Raw genomic sequence first — 15,799 nt, 5'->3', positions numbered from 1 at the left:
CTAGGTATATACCCAAAGGAATCAAAAACACATCCACACATACTGTGTACACAAATGTTCATAGCAGCACTATTCAGTACTGCTAAAAGGTGGAAACACCCAAATTTATCCCAAATGAATGAGTACGTGGTCCATCCATGTGATGGAATTATTACTCAGCCATAAAAGTGTATGAAGCACTGAATCATGCTACAATGTGGATGAACCTCAAAAACTACGCTGAGAAACCAGACACACAAGGTTATATATTGGGTAATTCTGCTGATATGTCCAGGACAGGCAAATGCGTAGAGACAGAAAGCAGATTAGTGGGAGAGGGAGTATAAGGAGTGACAGCTAATGAGGATGGAATTTCTTTTTTGGGTGATAAGTGCTCTGACTAGACAGAGGTGAAGGTTGCACAACACTATTAAATAAACAAACAAACAAACAAAAAATCACCGAATCCTATACTATAAATGAGTGAAATGTATGGTAGACAAATTAGATCTTGATTGTTAAAAAATTTTTTTAAAGCTGGGCTCCTTGCTCAGCAGGGACTCTGCTTCTCCCTCTGCCCCTCCCCCCAACTCATGGTTGAACTCACTCTCTCAAACAAACAAATAAATAAAATCTTCAAAAAAAATTTTTTTAAAGCTTGTTTGTTGGAAGAACATTATGGAACTGTTTTCCCACTAACAGGATAACTTGACTATGCTCACGTCTTTTTGCTTTTTTGCTACATGCAAATAAGAACCAAAACCTCACAAAACTAATCTCAACTATTGTCAAGAAGTGGGCAAATCCAGGCAGCTGGTTCTCACTCCATGCAGCTATGGTGCTGTTAGAGTGGCATGCACCCCTCAGCAAGTTACCTGCTGGCTGGCCTGGAAAAGGAAGCAGCTGACCAACCCAGGAGGTCTCCAACCTGCCTCAAAGTTCTAACTCTAAGCTCTTAAGTTCTTCTCCAGACAGAAAGTCCTCAGCCAAAACAAGGCTGGGGAAACCCTGCCGATAACAAGACAAAAATCCCACCCAGGTGTCAAGATCAGTCCTGCTGGGTTCTGACAGTCCTTGAGTTGAGAGCCCTAAGCAAGGGGTTAGGCTGCCTCACTTTCCTCACAGGCATGAGTTGGGAGGTCAGGGCAACCAGTTCCAACCACCAGTGCCAGGCCCTGTGCCACAGACAGTGGTCAGGGAAAAATTCTACTCATTTTGGTCAGTGTTGAGAAATCACAAAAATGGCCAGAGGGCAAAGGCCACCTAGCCAGGACTATCTTTTACTCCTGACACTCCCTGGAAGGTTTATCCCATTTAGGCCTGGGCTTTTCAAGTGAGTGAACCCTGAGACAGGAAGGGAGAAGAAATGGCCTCCCTGGAAGCAAGGGCAGGGCCTCAGTGATCCCGTGGTGACAGTCCAGTACACAATCCTGGAGGGACTTGCTTCCCTCCATTTCCTCTAGAAGTGGCTGCAAGCTTCTGAAGCAGTGCTCGGTTTCAAATGGCCAAGAAGCTGAATGAGCATCACTGGGCAAGTCATTTAACAGATACCAGACCCCAAACACTCACCTGGCTTCTGTGCATGGGATGCTAGTCCTACCAGCTGACCATGGCGGCAGCTACGTCAAAAGGCAACTTGTGTCAACGTGCTGACCAACCTAAAGTAAAAGGGAGAAAAAGAAACACTGAATTTCCAAGGAAATCTTCTGGAATATATGGATGATTTTCAGTATCTCCCACCCAAATTTATATAGCAAAATTTTAGATTTCAACCACAGCTGTGCCTGTGCTACTTTCCACAGGGGGACAGGTTGAGGAAATAAATTTCTATCCTTCTCTGACCTATGACCCAATACAGTGTTAACCAATAAACCCTAGGGTCCCAGACACTGACTTGAGCAATATGGTCAGAGACACGAGGTGGTAATAAACAGCCACATCCTGACATACCAAATATACAGCAAATGGTTCAACATTCTGGTTATAACAGTAATAACATTAATAGCAGAAACAGTAATACCTAGAATTTAATAGGTGCTCAGCAGCGAGTTCCAGTTACTATGCTAAAACTCCCTACCTCTTTGAGTCCCAAGGACAATCTTGGGGTTACACAATCATCCCCATTTTACAGACAAGGGATATGATGGGTCTAATATTCAGGAATTTGCCCAGAGTCACCCAGATCTCCCTCTACAGACATGACCTTTTTGCTCCCCAGTCCATGCTCCCTTACAAAGATGGCAGAGAAACCAGCTGCCATTCCAGGCAGTTTTCATGTGCCTGGAGCCTGGCAGACTTTACCTCCATAGGGCAACTCGAAGTTTTACTCTGAGGATCATTTCCACAGGGATTACAAAACTGCCCAGAGAGGAACGAGCTGCCTGTTTTACAGACAGGAAAATTAAGGATCAAGAATGTTCAGAACTCTCCCAAGGTCACAGAGACCCTGTGGTCCTAGGACTTCCCCCTCCTTTGTGACATCAGATATGCAAGGCTCCACCCACAGAGGCTAAACCTAGAGATCAAGCCAAACCAGACTCCTAGGCAGTGCTGTCAGTTGTAGCTTGGCGAATACTGTCAGTATCACCTCTGCTGTCATTCTCTGTGCCCACATGACTACCAGGAGCTTGGCTCTGATATGAAACCTTTATTTTTAAACTGGGTTCACAGCAATTCACAGTTCATGGATAGTGAGAAACACCCCCACAGGAGAACTTGCAAAAAAAAGCAAACATCAGTGAACTCTATGGAAAGACCTTTGGGCACCGAGGAGCACGTGGCATCCTCCTCAGTGAGGCCCAGGACCAGCCATAGCCACCATCTGGGCTAGTTTTGGGGGAGTGGGGCACTTTCTGCCACTCTTTTTTAGCCCCATTCAGGCCAGAAAACACAGTGGACACCGTTAACCCTCGTTCCTTCTTATCACCTGAGCCATGGCCTCACTCTGCAATGGAGATGGAAAGCCCAGCAGCAGAGGCTTTTCGAACACCTACCTCTTAGGAACAAGGTCAATACAAGTCAGCAGTATTTGCACAGATTTTTAAAAATCCATTTACAATAGCATAAATATGAAATACTTAAATCTTTAAAAAGATTAAATTTATCCTTATTTATTTTCAACAGAGAGCTTGAGTGTGTGCACACACAGGGAAGGGCAGAGGGAAGGAGAGAGAGAATCCTCAAGCAGACTCCCCACTGAGCTTGGAGCCCAAAGTGGGGTTCCATCTCAGGACCCTGAGATCATGACCCGAGTCGAAATCAAGAGTCGGACGCTTAATCGACTGAGCCACCCAGGTGCCCCAGGATAAATTTAATTTGTATTTTGTGGTTTTTTTAAAGATTTTATTAATTTGACAGACAGAGATCACAAGTAGGCAGAGAGGCGGGGATTGGGGGCGGGGCGGGGAGCAGGCTCCTTGCTGAGCAGAGAGCCCGATGCAAGGCTCAATCCCAGGACGGAAATCATGACCTGAGCCAAAGGCAGAGGCTCAACCCACTGAGCCACCCAGGCACCCCAAATTTAATTTTTAAAAAGATGTTCAAGGGTAAACCTCTCAGGTCCCCTCCCTCCTCAGGAGCTTTGTGCTATTACTTTGATATCACTCAATAAACTTTGCTTCGTTGCCCACCCCTCCAAAAAATGTTTTAGACCTATAAAGAGGAACTATAGTAAGACATCACTAAGAGAAATGAAAGAAAACCTAAATGAAGACATGCCTTGTCCATGGGTCAGGAGGTGTCAATTCTCTTCCAAACTGATCCACAGATTAAATGCAGACCCAATAAAAAAAATTCCCAGAATTTTTTCTGTAGAAAAAAAAAAAACAATCTGACTCTAAAATTTACATGGAACTCCAAAGGACCTAGAATAGTGAAAACAACTGAAAAAGAGAAACAAATTTGGAGGACTTACCCTACCTGATTTTAAGACCCACCATTAAGCTACAGTAACCAAAGGGCACCTTGATTTTGGCTCAGGTTATGATCTCATGGTTGTGAGATCAAGGCCCACATTGGGCTCCTCACTGGGCATAGAGACTGCTTAAGATCTGCTCTCCCTCTGCCCTTTCCTCCCCCTCTTATAAAAAAAAAAAAAAAAAAAGTGGGGCGCCTGGTGGCTCAGTGGGTTAAAGTCTCTGCCTTCTGCTCAGGTCATGATCCCAGGGTCCTGGGATCAAGCCCCACATGAGGCTCTCTGCTCAGCGGGGAGCCTACTTCCCCCTCTCTCTGTCTCTGCTGCCTCTCTGCCTACTTGTGATCTCTGTCAAATAAATAAATAAAATCTTAAAAAAAAAAAAGCTACAGTAACCAAGACAGTGTGAAAAAGACAGAGGAAAGATGGATGAACAGAATACACCCATGTACCTGTGGACAACCGATACTCAACAAAGATCCAGTATTCTACTCTGTAAGACCACAAGACACACTGGACGACAATCTCCTAGACAGTTAACCCTGCAAGGAAGAAGGCCATCTTAATGTGTTAATCACAATACACATCCTGCATCATAGGATAGAATGCAATGTGCAAGAAATTTTTTAAGGTAAACTCCCACTTTCACACACAACCATAGCTTTCCCCATTTCAGCTCACAACAAACCCAGTCTTTCAGCTGCTCAGATTAAAAGCAGGAGTTGCCCTCCTGATAAGACTACCCCACTACCCAGTCCATCAGGAAATCCTATTGGTTCTGCCATCAAACCCATCTGAAGTCCAACAGCTTCTCAAACCTCCGCTGGCCACACCATGTTTGGTGTTTGCTCTGCTCATCTCCTGACCCCAGAGGTTTGCCTGGGGTCCACCCGCTCATCCTGCCCCAGCCATGCTGGCTTCCCGGGTCATGCTTCCAACAAACCAAGCACCCTCCTACCTTAGGGTCTTTTTATGTTTTAAATAAAATCCCAGATACTTTATCATTTTAACAATCACTTCTTCAACCGGCATCCCAAATTGAAAATGACCTTTGAAAACATAACTACCATATAATAATCCCTAAATGTCAGCAAATGTCCAGTTCATATTTAGCTTCACACAATTTCTCAGAAATGTCTGTATGGTCTATTCTTTTTTTTTTTTTTTTTAAGATTTTATTTATTTATTTGACAGAGATCACAAGTAGGCAGAGAGGCAGGCAGAGAGAAAGAGAGGGAAGCAGGCTCCCTGCCGAGCAGAGAGCTCAATGCGGGACTCCATCCCAGGACCCTGAGATCATGACCCGAGCGAAAGGCAGTGGCTTAAACCACTGAGCCACCCAAGAGCCCTGTATGGTCTATTCTAACAGTAGCTGTTACAGTGTTTGTATTACACCTGCTCCCTCAGCCTTGATCACTCTCACCCCCCAGATGGCAGAACTTTCCATGTCCATGCCCCCTTCTCTCCCCATCAAGTCACTACTCAAAATTTCTCCTTTTGCAGAGGCCCACCCTGCTCTTTCTCTCTCACAGGCCCAGCCTCTCTGCATACTTCATATTATGCAGCTACTATCTATGGACTTTCTCACCCAATAAGAACAGAAATGCCACAAGAAAAGGGGTGTTTTGTCTGCCTGATGCGTGATTTTATTTCAAGCACCTAGAACAGGGTCAGACACACACCGGGTGCTTGATAAATATTTATGGAATGAACAGGCGGGGATGATTTAACATTGAAGGAAAAGGAACCTATATGAGGATCCCAGAGCATTAGTCCCTCCATACAAATAGTGTGAAATTCACAAAGGAGCAGAAACCAGGCAGAGATCACTTAGCACCGTCAGAACTAGGAGCATTTCTCTAAAATAAACTGTAGTTGCTTTTTACTGATACATCATCTGGACTGTTTACTGTTTTGCCATCCACCCGCATTGGTTGGGTTTACTTCTGTTTTTATTTCCAACCCATACATCTAAAACAGTATCAAGTAACCCCCAAGTACACAATTACCAACTCATTAAGAGACTCTTCCACTCCCTTGATAAATCGTTCTGTTTTGGCTTTGACCCCCACACTGGGGTCTAATGCACACCCATGCACACACGCACCACCCGAACTCTGAAACCCACCCAAACACAATGATTTCCCAATATAGGGGGGCAATCACCCTCAGTAAGAAGGTAGCCATAGTAATTTACATGAAATCAAGTCACTGCACTTTGGGAAACAAAAGTCCTTTGTTGCCATTTCATCCTCTCTAGCTCAGGCAAGTGAGGTTGGCTCCCTTGAAACTTAAGGGGAGGAACACTGGCCAAAAACCAACTGCTGTCTGGGGAACTCCAGTTCTGCAGACATACTCCAGTTGCAGCATCCATGGCCAGCGCAGAGATGGATCTCTGAGACCACAGTCACCTAAACAGCCTGGGCTCTCCAAGGCACCCCCAAAGGGCCTCTTCTGAGGCCCAGCCCTAAAGAAACTGCACACCTCTGGTCTCCTCTACCACCATCTGCACTCACCAAATATCTGTGCTATCTAAAAATTCTTCAACTGTGTCTGTAACCAAATATTTATCACCCTGGTTCTAATCTAGTTCGGGAAAATGACATGAGGCCAAAAAACTCTAAGATGAAACCCAACAATACCCTTCACCTTCCTCCATCTGTAAGTCCACAAAGTCTACTTGCTCCATGAAAACTGAGTGCCCCTGAAGAAAAGGGTTGCCTAGACCACCTCTGGCAAAGGTCTTAGCGACTGTACCACCACGTCAAGGAGGGGATTCCCAGGTCAGCCTTATCAGAAAGGCAAGAACTGAGGCAGGGCAACAGTAAAACATCACAAGGAAGCCCAGAGGTCACATTGCCCTATGCACTGGCTGGCTAGGGAATGATTAACTTGGACCAACAATTCGATTTCTAATCCAGGGCCGGCAAACTTGCCTGAGCGGTCCCGGTGAAGGGTATTCCTGAAACAAAGCCACACCCACTCAAATATGCAATGTCCACAGCTGCTTCCACCTATAAGACAGAACTGAGTTAGAGCAACAGAGACAGTACCGCCCCAGAAGCTGAAAACATGGGACTACCCGACCCTTGAAAGCAGGAGGAAACTGCTGCCCTAACAGGCTGTGCTGAGTGAGTATCAAAGGGACAGAGGTGACCCAGACACACCACAACAAAAAGTCAGGGCACAGGCACACCAAGGAGATGCTCCAGCTCTGAGTTGGCCCCAGGGCACAAAGCAGTACCTGCTCTCTCCAAAGCATGGAGCCTCATTAACCCTCTGTCCCCATGGAGTAGGGGAGAGCATGACTTGGCATACTAGAGAGGCAAAGAACCAGCCCCATGAGAGCCAAGGAGCCAACAGTGAGGCCAGCTACACAAGCCCATCCTTGGCAACCAGAACTGGCCTGTCTCTACTGTCAAACCTAGGAGGCATCCACTGGGTAACAGCCAGTATGTGTCCTCCAGGCCCCTGATCTGTCCCTGCCTATCTTCCCTTAGCCATGATCACCATGCCCTCACTGAGGAATATATCATCCACTCTCCACACTATGCCAGTGCAGCCATTCCTAAAGCCTCTCAAAATCCCCAATGCTTGTAACATCTTACCCTGACCTTTGAGGGCCTGCATGCTTTAGGCCCATGTGACCCTATGAAGTCATCTGACATGCATGTATATATGTATATACACACACAACATTCCTGGCTCACACTAATCTTGTCTCAATTCTTCATACTGCCACATCTTGCCTCCACTCCTGGGCTTTTGCACACAGTGTTCCTATAACTGGGAAAGCCCTTCCCTCCTCCCACTCATCTTCAGACTCAAGCACCTGTTACTTAAGCATGCTCTCCCTAACCAGTCCCTCCCCATTCCCCCTTCTATTACTGAGGACTACAGCCTCAACACTTAGCACAGTTGATCTTGACATCTGACATCCAGCATCCCATTAGGCTCACTTCCCCAAACACTGTGGAGAAAAAGCTCTTGTTCATCTCTTTATCCAATGCCTAATGAAGCAAGAGTAGGAAATGGCATCATCCTCTGTGAGTTATAAATACCCAACCACTATGTTTCCACCATGGACCTGAGGCAAAAACATAGCAATATAAATATAAACCCTACCCTTAATTAGAATAGCAAGTCAACTTGCCAGGAAGAAGTAACACTGAGATAGTCAAGGCCACAGCACCACCACAACCCCTGGGGGAAGCTCTCCCCACCCTCCCTTATACTGTGTTTGGAGAAAGGCAGAGAGCTTCATGAATCACTGGGAGGTTCCAGAGACCTCTACAGCCTTGCATTTGGAAAGGCCTTCTCTGTCACTGATGAGAAGCATGACCTACCCCCTGCACCCACACCCTGTATGCCCCTCCTCCTTTCCTATTCTATCCTAAAACACTCAGTACAATCTTTCCAACAGATCCCTTCCCTCTCCAAGGCCTGGCTCCACCATATCCCTTTTTCCTGGGCATTCCAGGAATCCCTCCCTTTCATACCACCAAACCTGAATATTCTAGTGCTCCCTCCTGATGAATCATAACTAGTTGCAGGAGCCCACCTGAGCCCATGGGCAGAAGCTCAAGTCTTAAGACCATCCGAAGGACCAAGTTACAAGTCCTGGCACCAGGTAGGCTCTCAGAACCAACAAACTTTACACTAAGTAGTGTCATTAATGTTGTTCCTCGAAATATTTCAACTCCTATCTAGAGTTTCCACCTTGCCCCCCAGCAGTTGCCCTGGCAAGTCCACACAGAAGTTCAAAACTTCAGACAAACCCCTATATTTAAAATGCTCATTAATCAAATGTCCACATCTATCTAGACATGTCTGAGACTTTGGGAAGTGTCTGAAGTGTTAGTGTTCAGCACTGAGGATGCCTGGTATGCTACATTTGTAAAGGACATCTCAAAGAAAATGACACAAGAACAAAAGAGGAGATAACATCTCTGTTAATAATGAGGAACTAAGGGCACCTGGGTGGCTCAGTGGGTTAAGCCACTGCCTTCTGCTCAGGTCATGGTCTCAGGGTCCTGGGATAGAGCCCAACATCGGGCTCTCTGCTCAGCAGGGAGCCTGCTTCCCTCTCTCTCTCTCTCTGCCTATTTCTCTGTCTACTTGCGATCTGTCTCTGTCAAATAACTAATAAAATCTTTAAAAAAAAAAAATAATGAGAAACTAAGAACTGATGTCTACCATTCTGTGTACATGCACCAATATACGCTACTATTAAGGAAATTTGCTGACAAACAGGCATGGGAAACAAGGAATACCCTCAGTCTCCAAGCCAAGCACTGGAGCAGCAAAGACTTCAATCTGTTTCTGGACACTGCTCTCCTAAGTCCTCTGAAGACTCTAAGAGTCCCATGTCACCCCACACAGCTGGAGAAAGTGCATCCAAGCCCCACCCCTGCGGGGACCAAAAAACACCCATGGAATCCCTGTGCTCCAACATTCCCAAAATGATGTTACAATGAGCCTTCTAGAATCACACATATCCACGTCCTTTTTTTTTTTTTTAAAAAAAAACCTCATAGTATCCGGCACAAGCTAAGCCATCAAAATGTGAGTGCCTTTGCTCTTTTCTCCCTAAACTAACTCTTGGGAGGATAAAATGCATGTTCATAAGGATGCAAGACATTTCTGACTTCAGAAAAATTCCATTTTTCCCCCACTCTACTAAGATATAAGTAACATCAAATTGACCTTTTAGCTAGTACGGCTACAGCTCAATGGTGTTAAGTCCATTCACATTATTGTGCAACCATCACCACCAGCACCATCCATTTCCAGAATTTTATAACCTTGCAAAACTGAATCTCTGCCCCAATTAAACACTAACTCCCCCTTACCCCCACCCCAGCCCCTAGCACCCACCATTCCACTTTTCTAGCTCTGCGAATTTGACTACTCTAGGGACCTTGTAAGTGTAATCATACAATATTTGTCCTTTTGTGTCTGGCTTATTTCCCTCAGCACGACATCTCTTAAGGTAGAACCACATACATCATTTTAACCCTTTGAGGCCAAACTGTGTACAGAACAAAGCCCATAGGCCTCGTATTTCTACAAATGTATGACTCTAGAACCCTGCTTCCCAGACAAGCCATGTCTCTGACATCCTCTACTCTCCAAATAAACTACACAAAATGGCACTGGAAAAACTTAGAATGGTATAATGAGAGCAGCAGTAAACATTATGCCTCAGATGGACTTTAAGTATGCTTATCTCACCCCAGTTCTGACCTCCCAAAGCACCCCATCTCGCTGGGATATACCTCTTCCAGCTCTACATCACATCCAAGAACCAAGGGAATCAAGCAATGCCTGGTGGGTGAATGGTAAAAATGACTAGCTTGTCTTAGACATAAACATTTCTTAAAATGGAAGCCAGAGATACCATAGCCCAATCCAAACCTATTCCCTGGGGCATATGGATTAGATGTGGAAACTTAACACATGCCCACCAGGGGTGCAAGCCTGAGCTCCTGACACAACCAACTCTACACAAGGGAGACCCACAAAACTAGCCCAAACAGTGTACCTGCCAATCAGCATCAGTGAAAAGGAAAACACTGTAACCCATCCGCTCAAATTTTAAGAAACCAAGCCTACCTATCTTGCGAGGCAGAGCCAGGCCCAGGGGATTCACCACACTAGCTGAGTCTATGGATGATGCTGCCTAGAAAAAGAGTAACATCAAGTGACCCTAACATGAAGCACCCAACTCGCATAGAGGGAGGACATTTCATTACCCATCATTTCAGACAGGAATGCCCAGAGGACCCCTATCTCCTAATCAACTGCTTCAGTATAGATTAAAAGAGGAGCAAAAATGATTGTCTGGGCTTCTCCGACTAGGGAAAGGCAAGCAGGCAGTCAGTCTCCTTTGCAAAACACTGATGTCCCTGTGTGGCCTGTGACAGTAAAACATACAAAGAATACTCCTGAGATGTCTAAAGAGTGGTCCTGACCCGTCAGAACAGGAAAATCTGGGAGTGAGGATCACAAAAAGTCCCACCTGCAGAAGACATCACCTCCATCTCTAGGGCAGCCAACAGAAAATCTAATGGCAGCCAGCCTCATTCCCAAGAACATATCATCCAGGCTGCCTCCACATCTTGCAGGATCTCAATAACCTCTATTAACTTTATAGTTGGCTGCCAGGTCATGAAATAAAACCTCCAACAATTCTATTCTTATGGCAAGTTTTCTTGAGTTTGCTTTTAAAGAAGTAACACCTTACTTATCATAAAGGCAACCTCCTGGAAAGGTGAGACTCCTTTTTTCACCAGTGGACGGTTATCATCCACTACTACTGAGGCATCATGGGCCCTAACCAGAGGCATCACGTGCCTCCACAACCAGGTCTGGGTGACCTGGAGCCTGCATGTACCACCCAAGCGGGAGCAAAGCTACCAGTTGAGCATCTTCTCCAAGCTGTGAAGACAGCCCCTAAATCAGCAACCCACTCACTCTCATCTGGTGACAACACAGGCACCAACCCTGATCTACATATTCATGAGCAGGACAAAGACCAGTAAATTACCCCAAGTCTCTCTGAGGAGCAGCATAAAGGCCATGGGCTGAGCTTACTTCCCCACAAGCCATGGTCCTGGAGAATAACAGCTACACTGGTACACCTGAAACTAATGTAGTATTATGCATCAACTATACTCAAATTTAGAAAGAGAGGGGGAGCAGATAGACTGCCACCATCTGGTAATCTTCTACAAGTACTGCCCAAGTGTTAACCGTATCTTACTTTTCAGCGTATTTTTCTTTGGAAGGAGAAGCTTTTGTTATTCAAGAGCACCCAGAAGGAGCAGCACTCTAAAGACTGCCCTACTGTATACATACAAATGAAGACCTGGGCCTAGAAGAAAAGAACTTCACAGTCCTGAAATCTAAACAAAGTCTACCCACAGTAGTTCACATAACTTATCTTTAAAATGTCCAAGACAAGACAGTACTATTTGGGTCAGTCAGCAGTTGGTGGGATGGCAGAAATCTCACCAAAGAAATATAAATGGGAGAGAATCTCCAGTTTTCACCTTTAAACCGCACCTCACCTCTTTTCTCTGTCTTTTCACTGCCAACGAAATTACCCACCATCCTACTACAGCTGGATGGACATGGAGCCTCAGGTGACCTCTGCCACCTTGATACCCGAGAAGGGTACTATCTTCTGGCAATGGGAGACTAAGAAGCAGGGACATAGGTCTATTTAAGCTGGTAGTTTCCCCAAACACTAAAGGTCTGACTAAATCCAAATCCAAAGGGGCTAGTGAGTACCCAGGCAGGAAGCAGGGTCAATGTTGTCCAACCACAAACCTTCCAGATACATCCAAGCTGAGTTTCAGGCAGGAAGGTGGGACTTGGTAGAATTTTAGAAATCCAGTCTGACAGCAGGTCTTCAAATACAAAACCACCTACAACCATCTGACCAACCAAGCTTCCCTAAGTGGCAGAATTCATTTCTTTGACCATCAAGGCCCAGGTCAAATAGTCAATACCATCAGGTAACTTTGTTTTGTTTTGTTTTGTTTTTTTTAAAGATTTTTTTAAGTAATCTCTGCACTCAACGTGGAGCTCAAACTCACAACCCCAAGATCAAAAATCACACACGCTCTACTGACTGAGCCAGGCAGGCACCCCCAACTGGTAACTTCTCAGAAGTAGCTGAACTGTCCACCAACCACACTATGGCACTGATGGCCCTGATTAAAGCCACATGGCCAGCCCAGGAGTCCTGAGGCCTTGCAGCAAAGTGCAGGACAATGAACTGGTTCCTGGTCCCAGATAATTCATCACTGCTGTAAACTCTGATGATGTATCACAAAAATTGCAGGACTAAAATGCTGCAAATGGAGAAGGAAAAAACTATAACGATTGCAACATCTATCAGTAAATAGTGGCTTACATTACATACACCAATTAAGAACAAATTGAGAAATGATGTAAACAGATGCCACACCTTCCTGACAATGTATCCAACAATAAAAGTTATGATCAGAGGATGTCAGGAACAGAGGAGCTCCCCGGGGAGCATATTCACAGAACCATCAACTGTCAGGGACGTCTGGGTGGCTCAGTGGGTTAAGCCTCTGCCTTCAGCTCAGGTCATGGTCTCAGGGTCCTGGGATTGAGCCCCACATGGGGCTCTCTGCTCAGCAGGGAGCCTGCTTCCCTTCCTCTCTCTCTCTCTGCCTGCCTCCCTGCTTACTTGTGATCTCGCTTTCTCAAATAAATAAATAAAATCTTAAAAAAACAAAACAAAACAAAACATCAACTGTCTTCACCATCCCTGGGGTGCCCTACAGGGTAAACTGAAGCCAAGGTATAGGTGAGGGTGAGCTACACCTGGCTTCTCTCAGTCATCAGAGTTCACCAGTGCCTGCATGGACACTTACCCTCACAGAAGGGTCAAGAGGAGGGGGAAGAGAAGGGACCGGGTGGACACAGGGCCCTGCTTGCTAGTTCTGCTGACTAGCATGTTGGTCTAACTGCTACCTGATTAACACGGCCCCAAGAACTAGCATCTAAGAAGCAGGAAGAAAACTGCACTGAAGATCAGATGCCTGGAGAACCCTGCTCCAAGAGAAGCAAAGCAGACAAGGCCAAACTGCCCCCACAGAAGTTTTACAAAGAGTTAAGAGCTGCCTTCTGGGGAGCGATGGCAAGATCAGAGTCTCATAATTCGCTTGCTGCTTTTGCCTCTAGTCAAAATTCTCCTTGCTGGTAAGAGGTTTTAGTACTAAAACTCTGAGGTGTTACAAGACACAATGCAAACGTCAAACGAACCTCTGCCTTAAAAGAAGAAAGAATACAGAAATAAAAAATAAAAAGCATAAAGAAATCTGCAAGGGCCACACAGGCTCAGACCGTGCCCTTAATGGGACTTCATCTGTACCTGAGACTAACCCCAGAGTAAGCTGGAGGCACAATCAGCACATGTGCACACACGAGACCAATATATTCGGGTCACGACACAGGCACACATAGGGCTAACACACTTTGTCCTCCAGGCAACCGCACAGTTCTAAGCCTTCAAAACTTGTGAAAACACAGAGCACACATCCCAGAGAAACACTGTCCTACATGGGCCAGGTCCAAACTTCCTCACTCTAGTGTCTCTGACCCCCAGTCTTGCCAAATCCAACCCCAAGCAATTTCAGTGGGAAGTCGCCCAGGGTCCCAGGCCATCTGCCCTCTCTCTAAGGGAGGTTGCAAGGCCAGCACAGGTGTAGAGGGGCAGAGCTGCGAGGGTGGTGGCGTTCACTCAACTAAACCTTTACTGAGCCAGCCTCACAGGAGACCCTCCTGCCTCCTCGAAGGCCCACCCCACTGCCCTGCTCTGCCTCCAGCTGCCTCACAAAGACCTAGGTCCTATCTAACCATCCAGCATCAAGATGCAGCCTAAGACCCAGGCCCTGCAGATCTGTCCCCAAGACCACAGTGACACCACTGCCAAGGCAAGGGCTCTACTGTTCCCATGGTCCAAGCCTCTTCCTGAGTGCTCAAGCATCAGTGGGGCAAGAAGGTGAGGGCCTGACTCTTCACTGAGAAAGCGACGATTAGGCACACAGTTTCAAACTTCTACAAGAAAGCCCACTGAGGACAACTTTTGGGACACTGAAAGAATCATCTTTAACATGTTAACAAGAGATTTTGTTACTGAACAAGGAAAAGAAAAGCCTAACAGTGGCTAACAATTATTGAATTCTTTATTTGATATCAGGCAGGGTGCCAGCACTTTACATGTCTGATTTAATCCTTATAACCACCGAACAAGGTACTGCCAATGCTACCCACTTCACAAGGGATACGGCCAAGGGGGTACTTCACATGGAACTTCCAGGGTTACCACATTTCACAGAGGGTATTGCCATTATTACTCCTCCTTCACATGAGGTACTATCATTGAAGTGGGTACTACCCACACTTCACACAGGGTGGCACTGATGCCCAGATTTGACAGGTGAGAAAATGGAGACTGACAGAAGTCAAATGGGGATCCAATCCCAAGCCAGCTATCTCCCAGGCTCAGGCTCAAATCTGAACTACTGTACCATCAGGGACAGTCAGACTTCGAAACCATCCTAAGGCTGGATCCTTCCCAAGGTTCTGGGAAATTTTCCTAGAGCAAAGATCAGCACACCTGCAATTCCTCTTCTAAGAGCTCATTAACTTAACCCTTTGCTGAATTGCTAGAAACTTCATGGAGGAGTGAGCCTCAACTGCACAAGCTGTATCCTGTGGACCATGTAGCAAATTCAATGACTCCCTTTCTTTAAAAGGCACAAAACCGGGGCGCCTGGGTGGCTGAGTGGGTTAAAGCCTCTGCCTTCTGCTCAGGTCATGATCTCAGGGTCTCTGCTTGGCAGGGAGCCTGCTTTCCCCTCTCTCTCTCTCTCCCTGCCTGCCTCTGTTATCTCTGTCAAATAAATAAATAAAATCTTTAAAATAAAATAAAAGGCACAAAACCCCTAAGAGGTGTTGAAGCTCATATATCTGAGCCCTTACCTGCCAAGGTACAAGTCAAAGGGCTTAAAGGACATAATCGACTGCCAGCCTAGATCACAAACCAGAACGAATTTTCATCTTCACTCCTAATAAGATGTACACACCCAACCACTCTATAGTGCATCACAGGAGCAAACCAGGATCCCTCAGCAAGCAGATTTCTCTCCTTTTTCCGTAAGAACAGCACAGGGCTCACAAGTGTGACACAAACAAGTGGGAAGCAGACACAAACAAGTGGGAAGATTGATCTCCTGGCCACTGACACAGCAGAGAGGACACAGGGCTCAGGGACAGCCCAGACCTTACAAGGAGGGCTTCCCGGGGTGTGCAGGGGCCAGAACACATGCCAGCCCTCCCAGCTCTGTATAAGGTGCACCAGGC

General features: G+C 46.0%; 1 protein-coding gene across 5 annotated transcripts in view; it reads right to left on the bottom strand.

The window, feature by feature from the left end:
* The window catches only part of GATAD2A (GATA zinc finger domain containing 2A), a 107,608-nt gene that overhangs the window by 65,274 nt on the left and 26,535 nt on the right, over positions 1 to 15,799 (bottom strand). For 4 of the 5 annotated variants that reach the window (XM_045990958.1, XM_045990960.1, XM_045990962.1 and 1 more), the window contains exon 2: positions 1,549 to 1,637. In XM_045990958.1, the coding sequence (XP_045846914.1) occupies positions 1,549 to 1,563 (15 nt within the window). In that variant the 5' untranslated portion in view covers positions 1,564 to 1,637. Of the gene's footprint in view, positions 1 to 1,548; positions 1,638 to 6,828; positions 6,880 to 15,799 lie in introns of those variants that run through there. The other variant, XM_045990959.1, reaches the window with a different exon arrangement.

The sequence above is a fragment of the Meles meles genome, chromosome 20, assembly GCF_922984935.1.
Source record: "Meles meles chromosome 20, mMelMel3.1 paternal haplotype, whole genome shotgun sequence".
Taxonomy (NCBI): domain Eukaryota; kingdom Metazoa; phylum Chordata; class Mammalia; order Carnivora; family Mustelidae; genus Meles; species Meles meles.
The sequence above is the reverse complement of the archived record's forward strand: the minus strand, read 5'-3'. Positions and strand labels throughout refer to the sequence as shown.